The sequence below is a fragment of the Sorghum bicolor genome, chromosome 5 (genome assembly GCF_000003195.3).
Source record: "Sorghum bicolor cultivar BTx623 chromosome 5, Sorghum_bicolor_NCBIv3, whole genome shotgun sequence".
In the NCBI taxonomy this organism is placed as follows: domain Eukaryota; kingdom Viridiplantae; phylum Streptophyta; class Magnoliopsida; order Poales; family Poaceae; genus Sorghum; species Sorghum bicolor.
Window position 1 is genome coordinate 88,711 of NC_012874.2, and position 24,256 is coordinate 112,966.

At 42.2% G+C, this 24,256-nt stretch overlaps 3 protein-coding genes and 1 pseudogene across 5 annotated transcripts; 3 read left to right on the forward strand and 1 right to left on the reverse strand.

Annotated features, from left to right (window-relative positions):
* Positions 334-8,280, forward strand: LOC8059223. Of its 2 annotated transcripts, none has more exons than XM_021461604.1 (14): positions 334-577; positions 996-1,095; positions 1,198-1,325; positions 1,507-1,690; positions 1,779-1,888; positions 3,272-3,355; positions 3,428-3,476; positions 3,574-3,665; positions 4,150-4,279; positions 4,428-4,504; positions 4,598-6,231; positions 6,490-6,903; positions 6,985-7,723; positions 7,845-8,280. In XM_021461604.1, coding segments are annotated over exons 1-13 (3,543 nt in total). In that variant the 5' UTR covers positions 334-575; the 3' UTR covers positions 7,524-7,723; positions 7,845-8,280. The 2 variants fall into 2 exon arrangements, with proteins under 2 accessions (XP_021317279.1, XP_021317280.1); XM_021461605.1 differs by having other exon boundaries at positions 335-577; positions 1,510-1,690; positions 7,845-8,278.
* On the reverse strand, positions 8,356-13,971 carry LOC8059224 (probable LRR receptor-like serine/threonine-protein kinase At1g67720). The gene is made up of 15 exons (XM_021461606.1): positions 13,663-13,971; positions 12,705-13,251; positions 12,100-12,605; positions 11,845-11,977; positions 11,685-11,756; positions 11,536-11,604; positions 11,388-11,459; positions 11,162-11,230; positions 10,830-10,981; positions 10,515-10,756; positions 10,032-10,158; positions 9,603-9,668; positions 9,317-9,500; positions 9,096-9,231; positions 8,356-8,977 (listed from the first exon to the last, which is right to left on the reverse strand). Exons 1-15 carry the CDS (start codon positions 13,739-13,741, stop codon positions 8,612-8,614), a joined length of 2,820 nt encoding a protein of 939 aa, XP_021317281.1. The 5' UTR covers positions 13,742-13,971; the 3' UTR covers positions 8,356-8,611.
* Positions 17,107-18,048, forward strand: LOC110435250. 2 transcript variants are annotated; one of them, XR_002452860.1, is made up of 2 exons: positions 17,107-17,236; positions 17,543-18,048. XR_002452860.1 is itself a non-coding variant. In XM_021460659.1 (2 exons), the coding sequence occupies exons 1-2, from the start codon at positions 17,131-17,133 to the stop codon at positions 17,915-17,917; spliced, it is 486 nt and encodes a 161-aa protein (XP_021316334.1). In that variant the 5' UTR covers positions 17,107-17,130; the 3' UTR covers positions 17,918-18,048. The 2 variants fall into 2 exon arrangements, 1 of the variants encoding a protein (XP_021316334.1); XM_021460659.1 differs by having other exon boundaries at positions 17,538-18,048.
* LOC8079952 lies at positions 21,212-24,229 on the forward strand (annotated as a pseudogene).

The window sequence follows — 24,256 nt, forward strand, 5'->3', positions numbered from 1 at the left end:
TAAAACCATTCATTTTATCTTCTTAACTCGATTATAGGTGGTTTTCAAAAGTGTTTGTGTCTTATCTTTTTTATTTATTTTGTCTGGACATTTAAAAAATTATAGAAAAGTTATAAAATATAAAATTCAATTTTGTTGGACTTTACATGGATAGATCTACATATTAAACATATAATTTCGTTGGAATTCAATTTTATAATAAGGAAGGAAGTTGAATCCCACATACTCGCGGTCACAGGCTCACAGCACAAGGAAGGAAGGCCACAGAGAATCCATCCCTAGCACGCCACGCAGGCCCTCCCTCCCTCCCTCCCTCCCTCCTTCTTCTTCTTCTTCCTCTACTACCCCCGGCAGGGCAGGCACACCGCATCCTTGCCTGTCTACAGCGAGAGCCCGCGCACCCCCCCCAACCCAACCCAAGCCAACCACAAGGAACAAGTCGGAGTTCAACCTTGGCTTGAATCCCCTCCTCCGCTCGCCCTCCTGCTTGATCCGCCGCCGCCGCCGCCCACTCCTCCCTCTCCCTCTAGGGTTCCCTCGAATCGCGCAATCGGAGACCCACGGCCCGCCCTCCAATGTGAGTTCCTCTCCTACCCGCTACTCCACTGCCTCGATTCACTACAATCTCATGGCGATTTCACCGCCCCGCCCTCTTCTTCTCTAATTACTGCTGCTGTTATTAATATTACTCCGTCGTGTAGCAGACCAATCAGGTGGAATTTACGACTATCATACGTTTCTGCCGATAGATTTAAAGTTGGATGGCTGATTTGATAGAATCGGGCAACGTTCGATGCCCTCTCTGTCTTGTACACTTTCAATCAGTGTCCCATGTATCACCCAAATATTTGGGATCTCAAGTTCCTGATATGCTACTGTACCTTAACGATTGATTCATTGGTTCATGTCTTGTCTGTTTGAGTCTGGGCCGTCTTCTTATTCTTCTGCATGAATACTACTACTTGGGTAACGCCGGGTGACTTCCAATCCACCAGGACGACCATGAGTGACGATGGCGACCGCACCTGCCCGCTCTGTGCTGAGGAGATGGACATCACTGACCAGCAGCTCAAGCCATGCAAATGCGGCTACGATGTATGTCTACCGATCATCCTCCTATCCTATCAGCTTGCAGCCCGCCTTTGCCTGCGTTATGCACCATCATCATCTAATAATAACTGTCGCTTCACTCTGCAGATTTGTGTTTGGTGCTGGCACCACATCATAGACATGGCTGAGAAGGAGGAAACAGAGGGCCGCTGCCCTGCATGCCGCACACGCTATGACAAGGATAGGATTGTCAAGATGGCTGCCACTTGTGACAGGTCCGTCGCAATGCTTCTCTTCTTAACAATCAATTTCTGTTTTACTTCAACAGACTGACTACAACATTTGCGATTGATTACCCTTTTATATACAATGGGAAATAGGAATAGGTAGAACCATCTGTCAAAGTTGACCTTGCCACTAGGTATCTCAAACTTACCTTTACATTAATGATGGAAGCAGGACAGTGGCAGAGAAAAATGTAGAGAAGAAGCACAAGACCCAAAAGGTTAAGCCAAAGGCAGCACCACCACCAACAACAATGTCAACCGTAGAATCTAAGAAGCATCTGGCTAGTGTCAGGGTTATCCAGAGAAATCTGGTGTACATAATTGGGCTCCCTGCGCATTTATGCAACGAGAGCGTGAGTTCACATCCAGATTTGTCCAAGTTTTGTGTGATATGTTTAAACTTTATTTCTCATACCAACTCTACTATTATTTCCTGTTTAGGTACTTGAGCGCAGGGAATACTTTGGTCAATATGGGAAAGTTTTGAAGGTTTCAGTTTCCCGTCCAACTGGGCCTCCCTCGCAGGCATCAGCAAACAGCAATATTAGTGTGTATGTCTCTTTGAACCGTAAGCTGTACATGCATGATCTGTTCATACTTCATACGCAGTTAGATTTCTACTTTCAGTACTGGTCAACTAGTCTGATGGTATATCAAATAATGACCACTTCTTCTATGCAATTGCATGTTTCAAGTTTCTAATGCTTCCTTGCAATACCGGACCATTGGTATTATAAAAAAAGTAAATATAGACTTCAATCTTGTTACATGGTTTTCCAGTGAACTTGGTGAAAATGTGATAATTAGGTCCATATCCTTGCAAGTAGCTCAGTCATTTAAGTTTGATTTGAACTACTTAGCAGTGTGATTTGCCGCCTGCAGCCTCTTGATTTGCATAGGCGTGCTTGAAAGTAACATTTGTGTCATCATTGCCAACATTAGGATATGTATTGTATTATTGGCATGAAATTCAAAGAATCAGATATATGCAAGGTATCTGTTTCTGGGCTAAGCTCAGATCTTAATCCTGCATGTGCAGATATAGATGGAATTCATCTCTTAATGAAATGCCTAATTTTCTTGGTTTGGGTACTCTACATTCTTCTCCTGGGATGTGTTTTTTTAGTTTCTGGGTGATTTCTCTTTGAAATTCCAAGATAGTGTTTGAAACTGTGTTATGCTGGAAATTTGCATTGTTTATTATTTACCAGAATTGAGTCAGGGATTATCATTAAGACACGAACCAAAATGGCCTATTTTTTTCTAGTGTGGAAATTGCTGTGTACATTGAAATGTGCATGCTTGCAACATGTCTAATATGGATTGTATTTGAGTGATCTTTTTGTTAAAACATGTGAAATTAGGGTTCTAGTCTTCTAGAACACACACTGTTCCTCATCTTTAATTTCTCCACATAATTCTTACATGTGTTGATATGTTCCTATTACTCCTTGGTTTAGATATCTTTATATGTACATGCTGTTACATGAACCAATTAGTTTTTCCCTGAAGAGATTATGCAACCTACTGATTTGTTGAGGATCTAGTAATCATGGTCCTAAACTAAGAACCATTGATGTTATTTTCATGTTGTCGCAACAAGTTATTCCATCAAGTCACAGATAAGTGACCTTTTGCGCCGTGTGCAGTCTAAGTGTTTAAACATTGATCATCAACACCTCTTGACATAGTTAGATTGAATATGTGAAAATGATATGAGCATATCTGTCTCGAATAGTAGTTGCATAATGTTATGATATTTCTGTACTTTGTAATTATTGCAAGCAATGGAAACTAGCAGTCAAAGGTACACATTAATGACGGTGGACATCTTATTTGTGATGGTAGATACATAATTTCTGTTTGTGTAAGAGTTAGATACAGAATTTCTGCTCACTCTTAAGCATTGATGGATTCTTGTCAAACGTGTACAGGTATATTACTTATGCAAAAGAAGAAGAGGCCATCCGGTGTATTCAAGCTGTGCACAATTTTGTCTTGGAAGGGAAAGTGTTAAGGTGAGTTTCTATATTTTGTTCTCTTTAAGTTTTGCACAACATAGTAACTCAAATGGTTGTCGACTGTTGCAGGGCATGCTTTGGTACTACGAAGTATTGCCATGCATGGCTGCGAAACATGGTACAATTGTTGCTTCGTTCTGATATCTTCATTTCCTTATTAGTACTTACTCTACTACCCAATTCACTTATCCTGAATGTTTCTTGTCTTTTCTCAGACATGTGGGAATCCAGATTGTCTCTATTTGCATGATGTAGGCAGTCAGGAGGATAGTTTTACAAAAGATGAGATCATCTCAGCATATACGAGGTAGTACTGAGCTATTTTAACATATGTTGTGGAACCTTAGTTTCTTGTTCTGCTTCCTTATTCATTTTAGCCCTAACTCATGTGCTAGTCCTGGCTATCACTTTCCTTCACTGTCTAAACTACTTGTACTCGCATTGCCTTTTTGAAAACACCATTTATTTTCCACTTTTGGATATAGTAGCTAATCCCTTGAAGCCATACAAGCAAAGTCTTACTATGTATGAGCTGTTGGTGTTCTATGTGGGTTTATTTACAAAAACATGTCTTCTTCAATGTCGATGCGTATTATATTAAGTGTTGCTTTGATGAACTCATCCCTATGCAAAATTTTATTGTGTATAAGCTGTTGGTGTCTTTGTAAGTTGATTTAGAAAAAAGTGTGCGTGCTTCATATATTAAAGTACTGCTTTGATGAACTTTGTGCTAAAACAGTTTTTATAGTTTGAATTGCTACTTTTCATTCACTCTTCTACATTCCTGTCAGGACTAGAGTCCCCCAGATGGCATCTAGTGTTTCACAAAGACGCACAGGCACTGTGTTGCCTCCTCCAGGAGATGATTTCTCTTACAGTGCGGTGGTTTCAGCCAAGCATACATTCAAGAATGGAACACTCGTATGTTCTCTATGCTGAAAATTCAAAGTGCATTGGAGGACATGCCATTTTTTTAGAACTTAATGCTGCTTTCTAGTCTAGGTTTAATCGCTGATATTTCATCATGTTTTGGCTTGCATACTCCATTAACTGGCCACCATCTGTGCAGAATACCACCAACCAGCCCAGACTTTCACCTCCAAACAGTAGTTCTGGGAGGTCCACACTTCCACCAGCTGCCTCATGGTATGGTACCTCTAAAAGTCTTCTTCTACCTTTTTGCTATGCATTGAAGCTGAGGACTGTGTTACTGACTTTTTTCCCCTTTTTTATGTGCAGGGGGCAGCGTGATTTGACTGCCAGGACAACAGCTACTGGGGCGACATCATCACAATCTCATACAAAACCTAAATCAGAATCACAGAGTAATCCATTTTCAAGTTCTTCAGTAATTTCCAGTACAAAAACACCCTCTTCGTGGAATGATGATACAAGTACAGCAACAAAAATGTCTGAAGGACAGCAAGTGTCAGAAAAAGAGTCTAAAACCTTGCAGCCGTATAAGCCTGGTATTTCAAAGGAAACACAAGCTCTATCATCACTTGAGTCATCACTGGACATAGATTTCTCGACAATACCTTCAGCTTGGAATGACGATGACATTGTAGTATCAGATGGGATGTCAAAAGGAAGCGATGAAAATCAAGTTGCAAATGAAAATGGCAAGCTAACCCATCCAGCATCTAAGTCACTGGTTTTATCTAAGAAAGACATAACGATGAACAACATTACCAGCAAAAGTCCTTCAGATGTATCAAGTCTAGCAATATCTAAATCAGATGTAAGTACGAGTGATGGTGACCACTCACTTACAAATATTACTCCTAAAAGCCTTACTTCAAATGCCACAGACTGCCAATCTAGTCATGCTGCTGGGGAGAAAATATTGGAGGACATTGCATCCAGGAACACTGAAATGGAGAAGCTATCTGCTCAGATACGTTCAGTAAAATTAGGTGGCAACAATGATATTCAGAGTATGGCAGGAAATCAGCAATCAGATTCAGATGTAATGTCATGCACACCTGTTGATGTGCCCATGGATCAGAATTTTGACAAAGACCAATCTCATCTCAATCTTAATGAGCTCTTCTTACCTTCAGAAAATAAGGATACTATTCTTTCTTGTCAATATAGTTCTGATAAGCGTCTTTCGAGTTCAGAGCCGCAAAATTGTAGTGTGGCTTCTTTAAATGATACAGTAGATTCTACAATGCTCACTGACAAACTTCAGAGTATACTACTGGATGGTTCAAAGCAACCATCATATTCGTCATTTGCCCAATTTCCTAGTACGTTGGATAGTTCATTGTGGAATGATACAGAAAGTAACCCTGCATTGACGATTGGCACTAGAGCTTCCCTGACAGGGTTTTCTTCAATAAATAACACTTATGTCTTGCCAAATGGAGGACAAGATGGGCTAGGGACTGTATATACACATGGTAATGTTTCCGGATATCCTGGAATAGGAAGTCATCAGCATACAGCAATGGGTTCAGATAGTATAGGAGGTTTTGACAAGACCATAAGTGTAAATAAGGATGAGAGCAGAATAATTTCTGATATGTTGTCGTCAGAGTTTAATCCATGGGATGATTCATATTCGACTGCTAACAATTTTGTTAGGATGCTTAGGGAATCCGAAAATAATGATGTTCATTTCACTGCACCTTCGTGGAAATCAGTAACTGGGAGCAAAGAGTCCAGATTTTCATTTGCTAGACAGGATAACCAAGGAAACTTGTTAGATTCATCTCTCAGAAACTGTGGTACTGGTACTGAGCAGAATTTCAGTTTGCTGCCCCAGAATTCTCGAGGAAATATTTACCAGAATGGCCTTGCATTCCAATCTCTAGAAAATGATTTTTCCAATAGCTACTCTCTTGGTGTATTAGATATGGCAACTGCTGGTGAGTACAATGATACCTTTTCACTATTTTGCCTGACTGAGCAGAAATAGGCACTGTAAATCGAAAAAAAAAGAGAGAGAATGATAGACACTGTAATTGAATGAACTTGTTTCTGTGTGCTGCACTTATTTTTCATTCAGTATTGATGAAGATATTCTGACTCATGCAAATAGATTGTTGATCTGTTGGTGCTTATTATGTGATTTTTATGTTTACCAGTGATAAGTTTATGTGCTTACGAAGGATTTGCTTTCTCAGGTACATCGAGGTCTAAAATATCTGCACCCCCAGGATTTTCAGCACCAGCAAGAGCCCCCCCTCCTGGATTTTCTTCTGCATTTCCATCGCAGGATAGTTTGAACCCCACTCCTGGGTTTCCTTCTGGAATTTCGTCTCATGATGGGTCTATCCCCCTTCCTAGATTTTCTGCATTCTCTTCTGGAATTTCAGCTCAGGAAGTGTCTAAGCCCCCTACTAGACTGCCTTCTCCATTTTCTTCTGGTTTTTCATCTCAGGATGGACCTAACACCTCTTCTAGGTTCCCTTCTGCATTTTCTTCTGGACTTCCATCACATGATGGCCCTAATCCCCCTTCTAGATTTCCTTCTGCATTTTCTTCTGGATTTTCATCACAGGATGGGTCTAATCAGTCATATGGCTCAACATACCAAGGTTTGTTTCCTGTCTCAATATTTTTTTTCTTGTTTTCCTATAACTAGTTTGATTTCTCATGCCTTTTGTGGTTCTTCACAGACAATCTTCTCCAGGATACTGTTTTGGGTGGCAACAGTAATCATTACCAATCTCAGTTTGGAAGGCACGCAAGTGATATGGAGTTTGATGATCCTGCTATATTGGCTGTGGGCAAAGGGCTGATGCCTGGAATTGGCGATTCAGGGCTGGAGATGAAAAATTCTCCTGCTTTTCAAGCACAGTTGCAACCAGAAAGAAGCGATCCAAGGTTTCAGTTACATGTACAGCCAAATGTGCAGTCTCATCAAAACCTGAGATTCACAGACCCTATGCAGGATGGCTTGAACCATATGAATGATAATTATCTGGCATCCAGATTTTTAGCTCAGAACCATGATCCTATATCCCCTTATGCGCAGATTCCGCAACAACCCAGAAACTCGCAGCTTACAAATGGTCACTGGGATGGGTGGAGTGATTCGAGACAAGGGAATAACACCGCTATGTCTGGCATGTCGAGGATGCTATATCCAAGTGAAGTGAACAAGTTGCACATGCTGGGTTCAAATGATATCTATAACAGAGCCTTTGGAATGTGATTCTCCTGGAATACTGTGTCTTTGAGCTGACATGTTCTAACTTGGGGCATTTGTCAATTTGTTGAAGTAACTGGTTGCACAACACATACCTGAGCTGTGGATAGTGGTGTTGTGCTTATGAGCTGGTACACGAGTATTTGTTGCTATTGGAATTGACCAAAATGAACCTGAGTTTTGGTCCAGCCATTTGAAATTACCAGGTATGCATGCTATTGACGAGTTTTTTTTTTATTATTATTATTAGTGAGCAGGTGTTCTATGTACTGTTACACAAACAGGTTGAAAACTGACCTTCCTTTTGGTTTATTTGTTCATGATCAGGTTCATTCTCTTCTATGATTTGTAAAGCTTGAGTGAAAAGAAAGATTATGTGCCAGAAGAACAAAGCAGCTGAAGTTGAAATAGATAGAGTCATAGAGATATGTCTATAATGTGGTGTGGTGTGACTCGTGAGTCAAACAGATGAAGCTTATAGGTGGCTTGGCTTGATGGCAGATTGTTTTCTTTTGTTCTGTACATGATGATATTGGTCGGTGTTGTAGTAACTTGGTGATCGGTGGCTGTCTTAACTTGTAGTGGTTGCTCTTGCTCCCGCCTGTTTGCAGCTCTTCTTTGTGGCTGCCTGGCGAGTACATGCGTATTGCATAGGGAATTGAGTTTATGTTAATTAATAAGGGAGTTGAGGTGAAGGTTTATAGGAAAGTCATAATCTCTCAGTGTTACCCATGGTATAATAATAATGACATACGATACTGCACTGGTTTCTTTGCTAGCATACTTTTGTTTCAAAAAAAAAACATAACATTTCTTAAAAACAAACACTATGCTTCGATTTGCCTGCCAAAACTTTGTTCCCTTAGTCTCCAGTTAGCTAAACATAATAATAAATCCTTACATATTACATACAGCTCAGGGATTGGGTGTTTCTTTCTCAAGCCAGTTAGTTTACTCTACTCACAACTTAGGGATTCAGTAGTAGCTACAAGAATGAAACGGACTAAGAGAGGACTGGCATCCCATAGTCCCATACAAATGTAGGTGCATACATATAAATACGATAAGGCTTGGGGGCAACTGCAATTCTCATCTCATCTGAGACCCGGACGCATGAGCAGCTCGTCGAAGGATGCTCCGTTCTGCTCCAAGTCCACCGCCACACTACCTGAATTGTTGTTCACGGACGACGAGGCACCACCCATGGACCTGTTGCTGTTGGACACAAGCAGCTGCTGTTGGATTGTAGAGCGTTGCATCTCCTGGGGTCCCCGCTCAATGGCAATGGCGTCCTGGATCTCCTTGAGCACCTCCGAGATGGGAGGCCTCTGCGCACCCTTGGGCTTCACACACATTATCGCCACCTCCGCTATCTTCCACACTGACTGCAGGTCATAGCCTCTGTCCAACGATTCATCAACAATGGCGTGGATGTTCCCGCTCTCTATGTGCGATCGGGCCTGCCAGATTCATTCATTTAACTTAGTTTTTACATCCAGTGCTTTTGCTTCAGCAGAAATCAGAAACTCACTGATGGAACAGGAAGCAAAACTGATGCTAGTAATATTCTCTTCTTACCCATGCAACAATGTTACGGCAGTTGAGCCCAAAGTTGTCATTTGAGATTGGTTCATGGCCGGAGATGAGCTCCAGCAGAATCACGCCGAAGCTGTAGATGTCGCTCTTCTCTGTCAGCTGCTGCGAGATATAGTACCTAACCACACCAGAACAAAATCGATTCGTTAGACAAGATGAGACAGAATGATACAAAACACCTCAGTCAGATTGCTTGGCCTTACTCTGGGTCCAGGTATCCCACTGTTCCTCGAACTATACTTGACACATGAGACCCATCCACTGCAGGTTTCGATAGCCCAAAGTCTGCAACTTTTGCTCTCATGTTCTTGTCTAGGAGAATGTTGCTGCTCTTCAGGTCTCTATGGATGATTGTTGGGGAGCATCCTGTGTGGAGATACTCTATACCTGATTTTTTTGCAATTTCACATTCAGAACCAGAACTGTGGTGGCTAATTTCTCCATATTCAATATACAAGTAGTGAATTGTGAAACCAGCAGACCACAAACCTTTTGCAGAATCTTCTGCAATCTCAAGACGCTTTAGCCAGCTAGTTATCTTTACATTATCAGCTCCTGCGAAACACCACCAAAAGTTTACCCTCATTTGTATATGTTTTCTCTATTGGCTATGGGGTGCTGTCATCTAACACTTGATGACTTGATGTTGCTGCCAGGGTTGAATCACAATTGAGAGCTAAACTAGAGATATCTGGCATACACAAAAGCCTGTCTATCATTAAGCAGAATCTGATCTAACTTCATGTTTGAGTTCAGTTAATTAAACCTGCATGAATGCTCTCCAGTTACAGAAGATGTAAAATCAACAGTAGAAGTATTAGTTAAGTTATATACCAGAAACATTTAGCTTGTGGAAGAATAACTATCCACCTACTGATCCTACATTGTAGATTTACCATCAGTTGGATGTGGACTTACCACGGAGGTGCTCTTTTAGTGTCCCATTATGCATGAACTCGTACACTAGTATGTTTTTACCATCTTGCTGACTGTAACCAAGGAATGTAACCAGGTGTCTATGATGTATTCTGGAAAGCAATGTCACCTGAAACAAGATGTTAGCCAGCTATATATATATGCAATAACACACTAAGTTCCATATTTCAGGTTGCCATAATTGAAAATTGCATAAAAATATACATAAGGGTTTATCCGGTTATTTTTTTAGATAAAGGATAGTTCATACCCCATCTACCAACTGGTAGAATCAGGCCAATCATTACAAAGTTCGGCCCGTAGGCCAGCACATGAGCTGCAAAGTACTCCAACTTACAGCCACCCACACAAAAGAATAGAGTAAAGTTTTTGACTAAACAAGACCAATAGATCTGTTTGAAAACCACCCTTTGAAAGCAAAGAATGCAACTATTTTGAACTAATGTGGTGAGTATGAGAACAAACCTCATTCAAGAATTCTCGGATTCCCTGATAGGAGTCATTTGTGAGAAGTTTGACTGCAATCTCTCTCCCATCAGCCAACTTTCCATAGTATACTATGCCAAAGCCTCCAGAGCCAATTCTTCTCTCAAATTTGTCAGTAGCATCTTCAATTTCAGATAAAGAAAATCTGTGTGCTGATTCTGTAGCTACTTCACTAAAATATGAACCAAGTTTTTTTGCTGGTGCTGCAATAACAACAGTGTCTGGAGATGGCAAAGAATCACTGCATGCCCTAGCATAATATCAGATATGCCAATTGAGCTAAAGAGTGTGTACCTTCATGAGATTTCTTCTTTCTCCTACATGTAATGAAATAGCATCCAATAGCAACGCCTAGTAAGACAATGGCTCCAATGACCACACATATAACAATTATGGTGTGGCTAATGCCATTGCTTACAATGTGAAGGCCACTGTTGCCTGAGAAGCTGCATGCATGTAACAATTTAGAACATATGAGAGTCATGCAACCATTCTAAGAACAGCATAGCTTTTGATCTGTATATGTAAGCAATTTGATGGCACTGAATAGTGAAGGCTGCCAAGCCAGATTAGTGTTCAAAAGCATGATCTGAAATTAATAGTCTGCTTTAAGGACAGATACTAACTTCAAAATAATGCTTCTCTTGAAAAGTGCTTTTGGAACCTGCCCAGACAGCTTGTTGTTTTGAACATACCTGCATAAGTTTTAGTTCATAATAAGAGCACTCCTTTTTTCCATAAAGATCCTCACAGAGATGTACTCGTATCAAAAATCATAAATCACTAACATGAATTTGTCTTTTGGTTCTTGAGCAGATTATGACAAGGTGCACACAAGGATGTTTAACTTACAACTCTTTCAGGTTAGGTAGGTCTCCCAAAGAAGATGGCAATTCACCAGTTAACTGATTGTTCTCAAGGTGACTAGAATGAAGAAAAGCACCATATATTAGTACAATCATTTCAGAATAACATATTACCAAAATAACTGGAAACTTACATATACTGCAAATTATGGCATTCGCTGAAATCAGGAATTTGACCAGAAAATAAATTACCATCAAGCCTTCTGCATTAACAGAAACATGTCGATCAGACAACAGAAGCCAAATACTTGGACAAAATAAAGATAAAGTATTCAGTCCTTACAGCTCAACCAGCCCTGATAACTTTGTCAGTTCCACTGGGATACTTCCTGTAATGTTCTTCCCCGACAATGTGCTGCAAGAAAAAAAATATATTAGGTGCCAAATACTTTTTCATTAAGGTAGGCCAAAAATTGAAGGTACAATTGACATGGTTGTCATACATTGAGAATACCCTTGGAGAAGCTTCTGAACTGCATTGCACCCAGGACCATGATGCTGGTAAGCATGGATCACCACCCTCTTGTGCCCAACCTTCCTGTGGATATCGTGATACCATGCTGGCCATGATATTTGCTGTTAATGTTGCATACACCAATTCAGTCCCAAAGTGGATTTCTTATTCTGATTTCTGAAACATAAGGGGTCGTTGCAGCTAGGACATAGAAGAAGTAGCAGAACCGTGCACAATCGCTTACCATCTTGTGATCCCATAGTAATTTGGACATATTTGTAAATCTCCAGGGCGTTCAAAATAGGACCCTTTGAAGAATCATTTGTCTTCCTGAACCCAAACGAGAAAACAAATGGAAGTGTCAAATTCGTGTAGCCCGGTTCATACAAACGGTATTTCCCTTGAGCATTCTCCTCCACATCAACAGTTGGTTTACTGAGCGCTTGCATGCCAGGGACCTCTAACTTAAATTTCCTCGTTTCATTTGGTGCCAAATCTTCAATTTCTGCAAAATATGAGACTCCCCAAGCATTTGCTGGGAAACCTTCCAAGTCAAGGCGGTAGTTCAAGGACCCATCCTGGCCAACTACTGCTGTTTGCATGACCTTTTCAGGTGGTTCTTCATTGGTACCGACGAATATGGGTTTCGTGGTTGATATTCTTTCAGTCCCTGGAGCAACATCAACAAGGTAATTTGCTCTCCTCACAGAATCAGATTCCCAGATTCTGTCAAATGGATCATCAGGGTATCTGTGGAACAAGAATGTTGTTTATAACTGTGGTCAGGGTGTGGAACCTATGTACAATGTAAAAGGCATGAGCATGCACGGTGTTGTGCAGTGTTAGTACCTCACTGAATCATTGCTTTCTGCGCCAAAATTTATCCTCGCAGACAGTCCAAGAAAGAAGCGTGTCTCATCAGTGGTGTAGTAGAGCGATCCATTAAACTGTCGAAGCTCAAGAGTAGAGATGAAGGGCTGTCCCGTGCTGGCATTGGAGAGACAAACACTGAGCGTGGGAGCAGCAGCCAAGATAATGGCTTCCTCGACGACGGGGGTGGTGGCGTCGTCCACGACAATGGTGGACCAGGGGGACGCGCCGATGGAGATGTCGAACTTGGGGTAGACGTTGCTGTTGTCGAAGTTGCCGTAGAGGAAAGTGGCCCTGACGAGGTAGCGCGTCCGATTCCTGACGTTCATGGTGTAGCAGTACTTCCTGTTGTCCGCGGGGAAGTAGCGCACGGTGGTGAGCTGTTGCTGCTGCTGCTGCGGGCCGTTCTGGACCAGCAGCTGCGCGGTCTGCCCGCCGCCGGAGACGAAGGTGGCGTCGGAGGTCCATTGGATCCCGATGGCGTCTGTGTGATCGCGAGCTCCCCCGCAGTCCAAGCTGATGAAACCTGGGGGAGGAGCAGGATTGGATGGGGCAAATTAAAGGTGAGATGGTGAGGTTTCTTAGATGCAGTAAGCAGGGTAGTGGAACACACTATAATCCAAGCTAGTTGCTTACTCCGTTAGCTTAGATTTACTAGTTCTATCATTCATGGAATGCAAACTAACTGACCCCAAAATCAAACAGGGGTTCAGTGTGGATATGCACATTCATCTGCTTGCAATATATTTCGCAAATCTCCTGGAGAAGCTGGAGCATTTCGTCCCCATGACATTATTGGCTATGAGTATGAATGCGTAAAATAAAGCTGGTAGAAAAAGGGCGGTGCGGCGCCGCCGTAAACAAAACAATAATAACAAGAAGAAGAAGAAAAAACGAATCTTTGGAGAATGGGGGATGGAAGGGCAGGGTGGCTCACCAGGCTGCGCAGCGGACGGCGAGACGAGGAGGAGCAGCAGGTGGAAGTGCACGGGGAGGAGGAGAGCGGCGGCAGCCATGGAAGTTGGCTTGCGAGGTCGTCCGGCCCCCTATCTCGCAGCCACCGCCACCGCAGGGAGGGAAAGGGAGCAAGGCGGCAGCGGCAGCGGCAGCGGCAGCAGCAGCTAGCTGCTCCTTTTCGCCCGCCGCCCCCAAAGCCGATGCGCTGCTTCTGCGGCTGTTACTAGCAAAGCAGGGACGCCGGAGTAGTGTGTTGGTGGACGAGATGGTTGGTTGGAGAACAATTCCAATTCCACCACCAGTCCACCTGCTCCTCTGCTCACTCTAGACCAGTGTACTCTCAAATCAACCCCTGAAAATAATAATAATAATAATTATTATTATTATTCTTATTATTATTATTATTTATTAAGCAAGGGAACAAAATCGAGATACAGTAGGCAGACAATGGTCATCGGAGAGAGAGAATGTGTGGGACATGGGGATTGACTGTCTCGCTGCGAGTACAAACCGGAAGCTCGGGGGTTTGGGGGTTTTGGGACGCACCGACTTCACTTTAATTATGTGTCGAATTTATTCAGCAGTATTTTTTGCCAAGTGAATAAACTCTTTAGGTGGGATTTCCGTGCAGGCCGTGACAAACTCAAATCAAAATCCAACCGGAGCTTTGGTGCCTGCCAACTTAACACTCCTCCTTGTGACACAACACAAAACGCCCCGCGTTCATTCGGTCACCCACCGCCCACTTCTGTTACAGCTAATCCTTTTCTCTGGGTTGCTAACGTGCACATGGCTTTACCAAATATATTTTGCTTTCAAACAAAACAGCAATCTGCAGATACCATGGTTTTTTCTTTGGCTGGCTGAAAAAAATTGATGTTGATTTGTTGAGGAAGAAAAACACTGTTCTATAGCTAAAAAGTAGCGCGGATAAGTTCAAGCGAATAGAGGCTAGTTGCAAATCATAAAAGTGCAACGCTCAAATGGGATATCAAGAAATACTAACATATTAAATTAACACCTTTATATCTTCTTTATTAGTTCCCGCTCAAAAAAATTTCATCCTATCTTATCAAATATTTGAACACATGCATGGAACATTAAATATTGATTAATATAATTAATTATAGGGTTTACATGTATTTTTTGAAACGAATCTTTTAAGTGTAATTAGTTTATAATTAGATACTAATTACTATAGTTACAAATGTGCTACAACATCCAAAACTTTTCTTTTCGCGAACTAAACAAGGCCCTTTCTTTCTGTATAAATGGAATTTTTTTTACAACAATATATAAACTGAAACATACCAACGCCAAGCTTGTTGGAAGATGTCGTCTAGTATAGGTACCTAAAATACAAATCATGGCACTCATCAGGCAGTTTGAAAATTGAGTCTAGAGGAGCTTCAAAATGCTTAGGGCAATACACAGTACCTCTAGACGGTTTCCCTCTTTAAAAAAAAAATAAAAACAAAAATAAATATTATATTATGTATGTGTATGCCATCCCATATGATAATTTTTTAGTATGACAAAAACGTCTATAAAAAGACTAGTTATTGTAACTTTAGGGTGAAAAAAGGAAAGTATGTTATGTGGTACACGAATATATAGTTGCAGGTTTATGTTTCACTAATGGAAACACGTGTAATAACTGCAGAGGCAGAGCTTCCATATATAGTAGGGCCACAAATGGCCCAGGCATGGCTTCCCCTCGTCTAAACAATTTCTTATATAATATAAGTAATCATGAGTAAGTACTTATTCCACCACTCAAGTAACACTCCAAAAACTTTACACCCTATCCTATTAAATATTTAGACACATGCATGAAGTATTATATATATATAAATAAATAATTATACCGTTTACATGTATTGTACGAGATAAATTTTTAAGCCTAATTAGTCCATAATTAGACACTAATTCCTACAGTAAAATATGTGCTAATAATAGATTAATTAGATTTAATAAATTAATATCACAGTTTACATATGGATTCTATAATTTTTTTATTAATCTAAGTTTAATACTTCAAATGTGTGCCGGCATATCCGATGTGCATTCAAAAGCTTTTTATTTTAGAACTAAACAAGACCTCAAGTAAACAAGAAAATACTAATATGACCCCTCTTTTGTTAGTAGTAACAAAACATGTCATCCTTGTCAAGCAAGCTCTGGTAATTTAATTGCACCACAAGGCAATGACCAATGGTGCAATGGGTCGTCATGGATGGAGTACATGCATGTCAGCTTTAGTTTGCCCTTTGACATCACTGTATTTTTATATTACCTCGTTCGTTTGAGGCATTGTTTAGTTCGCGAAAATTTTTGAATTTAGCTACCACTTTTGTTTGTATTTAATAATTATTATCTAATCATAAATTAATTAGGTTTAAAAATTCATCTCGTAAATTATAGATAAGCCGTATAATTAATTATTTTTATCTATATTTAATGCTTCATGTATGTGTTTAAAGGTTCGATGTGATAAAGAATCTTAAAATTTTTTAAAAACTAAATAAAATTAATAATATTTTTCTCTCGTAATAAATCGCCAACGCACACCAGCTCCCATAAGTTGACAGTACTACTCCTCAATGCATCATTGTAGCCGCATGATGCATCATTGTAGCCGCATGCAGCATGCGAATGCGTCCTTTTCTCCCTCTCTCTTTTTGCATGTGTCAAAAAGGTGATTTGGATGGGAAAACCGAGCACAAACTACTAAAAGCTAAAAGCAAGTATTGTAATAGCAACAATCACATCCACCAAGTCTTAAGCTAGAAGCATTCTTCTTTTAATTATTTCTTTGGGCGTGCACGAGCACGGAGCACCTGGTATATATTGACACAAGATATGCCAGCCAGCCATTGCAATTTGCACGGCTATTGCCACTAATGCCTTGCATGCAATGCTCCATTCGATCGTGTCCTCCTGTTCCTCTTCTTTGCCTGCCATTTCACTGTGTTCCTACTTGCTAGCTAGTTTCATTTGACTTTGTCTCTTTATATACTCTAGGCATCTAGGGCATATGTGGGTGTGAAGTTAGCAATGCAGACATACACTACTAAAAACTTTTAAGAAGCGATTTGAAAACCTCCTTGGAAGCAGATGCCCCCTTTGCCCGCCTCGATTAATATCCACAGTTAACGGAGGCGCGGAAAATAGATTTATGGATATAGATACCTTAAATTGACTGCCTCCAAAAAGTAGCCTATTTATGGAGGCGGTTGTCTTAAGTTGCTCGCCACCATAAATCCATTAACGGAGGCAAGCGCATTATAATGTCTGCCTCAAAGAAGGTCGAGGCCCAACCAGCCCAAGTGAGGCCTGATAGCTATCTTTGTATATATACATGGACTTAGGGTTTGCTTGGGAGCCGGTGGTTAGACATGGGAGAGACCACGAGCCTCGTGTGGGGAGTCCGCGAGATTTGGTCCCAATGGCGAGTGACAAACGGGATCTAGTCTCGGCGGCGAGCGAGCACATGCTGGCGCAAGATCCCGAGTGGCAGCGAAGATCGTGGATTCGGTGCTCCTCTTCATCACGTATGCCTCTCCCCCATCTTTCTCTCTCTTCCCCTCTTCATGTCCATCACTAGAAAATGGCTATTATAGGACTCCAATCGTTGTGGCTTCTCCTAAATAGGACTTGTAACGTTGGTTTCTCCCAAACAGGACTCTAAACATTGTTTATAAGCTCTAATGATATTTTGGCCCTTTCTAATTAATTTTGATAATTTAAAATACATGTATTTTCAGTTAATGACTGTATTGCCCTTTAGCCTTTGTACACATATTGACGTTTCAGTTTCTCTCTAAAAAAAGATTGACGTTTCTACTGTAAAAGATCAGACATTTCTTGTTCGACTCCGCTGCCGCCGCCCCACCATGGCGCCGCCTCTCCCCGGCGATCCACCGTCGCTCGGCGAGCCCCCGGCGGCGGTAGGCGATCTGCTCCAACCAACGAACGTTGAAGCCCTATCTTGCAGCCTCGTCGCGCTGGCAGGAGGCCAGACGACAAGTGACCTAGGGCTTGCCTCGCCGGGCAGGAGACTAGACGACACCAGGAACGACGCGCTCATGCACATGACCACAGTGGGGCTTCTGCTGCTGTGGTGTGTCTCGTTTTGCGTCTTTGTACATGATCTTGATGTCTTGTTCTGTGCCCAGCCCACACGGGAAGTTCCAAGCGTTCCCACACTGGAACTCATGAATTACTTCCTATGACTTAGATCTTGTTTCGAACTAAATTATGGTCTTATGAGATGAACTTGTAATTGTTAGATTCATATTTGTGTAAAAATTTATGATTTTATCCATTGCTTGGATCATCTTTTACTTATTTATTTTGCATAGAATATTATACATGTTGAAGTTTATTTTTCAAATCGTATATGTTGGCGTGGTGCTATGACCAGCCGGCGGCCAGCCAGCTCAGGCTACGGTCAGCCATGGCCAGGCAGCGGTCACCTGCCCAGCCATATACGTACAGCCAAGACAGGCGCAGCCGCAGCCACTAGCCCAGCCGAGACATGCAGCCACCATGTTAGGACTTCAAATGGGCAGCCAGGGGCAAAAGAGTCATTGTTATGGTCAAATACATGTATTTAGGATTTAAAATATGGTTAATTGTATTAAAATGTTATTAGAGCTTACAAACAATGTTTGTAGTCCTATTTGAAAGAAACAAATATTTGTAGTCTTATTTGAGATAAACCCCAATGATTGGAGTCCTATAATAGCTATTTTCTCGTCCATCACTCCTCTCTCTCTCTCTCCACTTTGCAGATCTGGACAGACGGTGCGGCCTCCACCACCACCACGACGGCTCCCTCAACAGAGGCTGCAAATCTACGGTGAGGAGGCGGATCCAATAGCGGTGGTGAGGAGCCCTCCACCAGATCCGGCTGTCGGGGCTCCACTGGCGGCTCCTCTATGTGCAGATGCTGCTGCGACACGCGTCCAAGTGTGGTTCCGGTGGTTGCAGATCCCAGACGACAACGATGAGTCCGAGCTCGATGTCGGGACCATATAGGCTGGCATTGGGCTCAGCTTTTTTTCTGATTAACCACGACAGGTAGGGGCAACCGCCTCGGTTAATCACCCACTAACGGTGACCTTTCATCTGTGGTGGTTGCCCTTGTTCGGCACGAAAAATCAAAAGTGCCCGCTGCAGATAAGAATCCCGTAGTAGTGATATGTCGGTAAGTGGTTGGAGGGAGCTGAACGACGTCAACATCCTTTGTCGAGTGACACCCGAGCATCTTCCCACGTACACATGTGAGGGTTAGCCGGTTAGGGGTGGGCGAGGTAGGAGAGGGTTAGGATTAGGGTTTCAATTTAGGATTTAGGGCTCTCACTCCAATATACTTCGACCGTAGGGGGACCCGATGTGTCTTCGTGTTTCGATGAGTGGAGAGACAAGTACGAGGCGATGGCACTGGCCAAGCGGTGAAGGGCAACCGATGAGCAAAATTGATGCGGGGGGAGTGGGCAAAGGATGTCAGAATTGGAGTTGCAGAGTTAGGGGATGGCTCAAAATTAGATTTTTTTAGTTGTATATATTCCACATTAATCCTATATGAGATACAGAAAACGCACTTGCATTCCTATTTGCTGTTCATGAAGCTAATCTTTTATGAATGATGTTAAATTGGGATCATCCCTGCTCTACATATAGGCCTAGTTGAGATTCAAAAAGTTTTTAGATTTTGATACTGTAGCACTTTCGTTTGTATTTGATAATTATTGTACAATCATGAATCAACTAGGCTCAAAGATTTGTCTCTCAAATTACAGGCAAACCGTGCAATTAGTTATTTTTCTAATGATCCATGCATGTGCTGCAAGATTTGATATGATGGAGAATTTTAAAAAAAAAATGGATTTTGAGGTGAAAAGCCATAGGCTAGAATTTAGGACAAGTTTATTTTTAATAGATCGTAAAAAGTATTCTGGGTCTCCGATTGGTTCGCATCCTGGTGCATGTGCTCGTGCGGTCGTGCCTGAGCGTTTGTGTTTCTGAAACTGTCAGCCGGTCTGTGCTGCACTGCATGTCGTACGTGTATATTGCGTACCAAATTAAATCCATCAATGGCATCGGCGATGTGTTAAGCTACCTTTGCTTGTGGCTAATGAACAAGTAATAATGATTGGGTACAACGTGTTCTTGTAAGCCAAGACTTGTTGCTTTGTTATCAAGACAGAGGAATCAATCATCCTTATGTACGTCCTTATCATGCCTTTTGGGCATGCCACTGTCGACGTCTACTCCTGGTCTCCTATCTAAAAAAAATAGACATCCCATTTTTTACGAGTCATTCAATTCCAAGTTTAACTAGATTTCAAAAAATAGGCCTTGTTTAGTTTGCAAAAATTTTGGATTTTGGCTACTGTAGCACTTTCATTTTTATTTGATAAACATTGTCCAATCATGAAGTAACTAGTCTCAAAGAATTCATCTCACAAATTACAGGTAAACTGTGTAATTAGTTTTTATTTTTGTCTATATTTAATGCTTCATGCGTGCGACCAAAGATTCGATGTGACGGGGATTTGAAAATTTTTGTGAACTAAACAAGGCCATAATATCATATATATATATATGTAGCACACTGCTAGAAGTTGAGAAATCCATAAAGTTTATATAGACGTTGTTGACGTTTAATTAGGTCCCACACTGATAAGGAGCTAGATCGCTTGATGTAGGGCTTAGCCAATTTTTAAATCTGCTGAGGCCTAAGGGATACTCACACTTGAACCTTACGCCTTCAGTGATGAGCATGATACGTAAGACATGTCGATGAGATCTTTTGAGACCCAACGCCTTACACGTGCCCGAGGGGACCCTATTGGGACGTGCAATGGCTATGGGCTGCTCTAGCCGGCCTGGCCACTCTAGAGCTTTCCGTCATTGATCAACCATCCATGCAACACCGACAAAAAGAACAAGGAGAAGTAGAGGGGAAGAGTGGCTAAAAGAGAGGTAGTAAATTTGTTTTTGGGGAACGATTATATGTTTTGAACACCTTAATTGGTTGTTGACCTTATATTTATAAGTTAGGGGTGGCCTTATCCCTCAAGAAATCAAAATCTCTCCTAAATAATGACAAAATATGTTTATATCTGTTCTGGACCTGATAAAGTCAGCTAAGTCGACATGGGAATTTCAGGTGAAAAGTTTCCAAAATTTATAATTAATTTATTCGGACTCTAAACAAGATGAACCATAAATTTTTTTTGATCAGGAGAACTCATTGGTAAAGTCTGTTGTTACATTTGAGAAAGTTGTACGGAGTCTAAAAACTGTTTTATTCACCTACTAGGCATCAAATGCCATGATCCTCGCCATCTCGACGATAGAAACATGCCTATTTGTTTTTTTTTTTCGACTCACATGACATGGTAGACTAGAGGAGCCTGTTACGAACTTTGGACACTTTTGCGTGTCAACAGATGTAGGCCGTCGGATCCTCAATCTGGCCCTGTCCACGGCCGTCCGATCTCACTCATCCCATCCCACCTGCGGTTGCCCCGTCCGTCCACTCCCACCCAGTCGTCACTTGGAGTTGAGGATGCCGTCGCCGGCGGCCGTGCTCGTCAGCAACGGCGCCGTCGCCCCACACACTCCCCCATCCGCGGCGGCCTTCCTCGACTCCACGCCAGGCGCCTACACCACAGTCCGCGGCACCCTGCCCTGGTGGACACGCCACCTCCGCCGCCTCGCGGAATCCGCCACGCTCCTCGCCCATTCCCACCCCCACCTGCTCGGCCTCCCCGTTCCCCGATCGCGCGCCCTCGACCTCGACTTCTCCTCCATCCGTTCTCTCGTCAACCCCTCCGTGACCAAGGACGAGGATTTGGCGCTCACGGCCCTGGTCAGAGGAGCAGGAGCCGATTCCATTTCTGGCGGGGCCGTCCTCGACGTCTTTGTACACGTGGGGACGTATTCCCCGCCGGTATTTGGAGAGTCGGGGGCCGGGCTTGCCGTGGCCGGCAGGGGAAGGGACGCCGCCACTGCAAGTACGCGCCCTGGGCCAGGTGGTGTATGTATTCGCCTGTTTCTAATCTTTTTCCTTTTTGTTTTGCTCTAACTAAATAATGTTCCTTACCCCTGGATGAGTGCAGGATCCGGAAGAGTTTGGAAAACATGAGGGCTCCTGGGGTCACAGTTGACTAACGACGGGGATCACATTCTTCAAGGCGCTGTCACAAACTTCTTTGTTGTTTGCCCACAGGCGAGTCCAACTTCTTTCTTGTCTATAACTGCTTTGACTTTGATCGATAATACTTATGCAAGAAGAATCCTTCTGCACTGACACTAAATGTCAATGATATTGTGGAAATCTCGAAATTCGTCACTTCACTAGTCTCATGTTACTTTTGTTCATCAGAACAGAGATCCGAGTATAACCATCGATGTAATGGCAAGGCACATGTGAAACTCATATGCATTTTCTTTCACAAATTTTCTTTTCATCATTTATGGTCACTTCTACTCTACTTTTTTTTTTGTCTTTTTTTCCCCCTTCTGTACAATAACTGATATATTTCTCCATAGGAGGAAAGCAAGCGGAATGGACAATTCTCTAATCAAACAATGGCTACTAAATTTGAAGTGCAAACAGCGCCACTGAGTGATAGAGTCCTCCCTGGGATTATACGTCAAATAGTGATAGAGTAAATATTGACTACTCTGAATTCCACATGCTTTGGCTTTGTCATCTTATACAATTTTGGAGAGAGTGAAGCAAATTTCAGGATACTAACAAAAGTAGCTGGGGAGGGACCATATTGCCTACTTTGGTATTATCTTCTTTCATCTCACAGTTGTGCGCTCTGGTACCAGTGGCGGAGCTCGCAGTCAATCCAAGGAGGGGCCAGTTGCTACAGTACACAAGCAGTTTGCTTTTATCATGTTGTGCCGTCAGTGGTGATCAACGGAGCATAAGGGGCAGCGACATGTTGCTGCATCTTGCTTTGTTCATTAGAAGGAATGTCAAATGTCACACAAGATCAAGAGTTCAAGACCGTGCAAGCTTGAGTTTGATTCTAGTTCTAGACTTCTAAATGGATCAGACATACTGAAATTGTTGCATGTTTGAACATCTGAATCAATGGAGTGAGGTGAACTCTTCATAAACTTTTATTGGGCAAGGTGGGGCTGCCGCCCAGGTTGGCCGTTGGGTAGCTCCGCCAGTGTCTGGTACTCTGTGCACTAGGTTCAGTGGACATAGGCTCTCTAATAATTGCATACTAAAGGGGTTGCATAAGTTGGAGTGATTGACGCCAGAATCCTGACCAAGATATTACTCCCTCCGTCCATTTAGCGGAGTCATTTTAGATTCATGCGCAGTGACCAAGGAGAAATTAATTCGGTCAGTAAAAGGAGCTGCATGCAGACGGTTGAATTAATTAGACCAGTGAGAGGAGCCGCATGTGCTTGGGAAAAGGTGAAAATAGTGGTCCCTAGCTTAGATGACTTAGATTCTTGGAGAATTTTGTTTCGGTAAGATGACTCCGATAAATGGACGGAGGCAGTATGAGTTAGAGATAAGACCAAATGCTGAGGCCTTGTAACATAAGTTATATTTCTTTGGAACAGGGTGTGCCATGATATTGGAATCCTAGTACGAGAGACCTCGCCATCGTGGTCCAAGAATGAATTTTGGAAAGAAGCCTTTGTTACAAGTAATAATACTCTCTCTCGGATAGCAAGACCTTCTGGTACATGATGACCTTATTTGAGCATCACCTGCTGCTATTTGATGTACCATAGTCGTAACTTTAACAGGTAGCTTAAGGTTTATCCAGCACGTAGAGTGAGTTCAAGTACCTTTGTTTTGGGAGGACATGCAATCTAAAACCTGGAGCGATGTACCTTGGGCGGTGAAGAAGTTTCAGGTATGCAATGCTTATAGTGTCTTTCTGCATTTTCTTCTTCTTTCAGTGATATTAAAGCCTGTTTGTGAACTTGTCAAAATTCAAAACTAGGGTGCTGGATGCATCACGACACAAATTCAGGTTAGTTTTTGTCTTGGCAAGATTCAGCAGATCTTCTTTATTGCAAACATTTGACTAGCTGACTCACCATGTAGAGGGAAATACTGAAGAGAGCAAGAAGAGAGGAGTATGACATTAACAGTCTTCTTTGAGTTATGAGCGTTGTCGTGGTTGATTGATTTGAAGGGTGTGTGGGCTTTACTTGTTTCTATAATGGTATCATGGCAATATACATGTAGGTAGTTAATTATTTGATTTCTGTTGAGAGGACATTGGTAAGACTGCGTGGCTGCTCTGTGCTTTATTTGTTGTCTAGCCAGGCCTCACATCTGGGAAGCAGAAGAGGGAAGACAACTCCTCGCAAGTGGATAGCGTTGGAGTCCATCTCTCATAGTCATACCCGGGTAGTAGGGATTTGAAAGCCAAAGGTTCTGGGATAGCTCCTTTGCAAAAAAGTGTTGTAAAGCAGAAATTGTATATATACTGCAGTTGGTATCATCCATCCCAGTATTTGATTTGAGAAATCGCTTTTCGTCTTGGATACGTGTGAACGAATGATCCCTG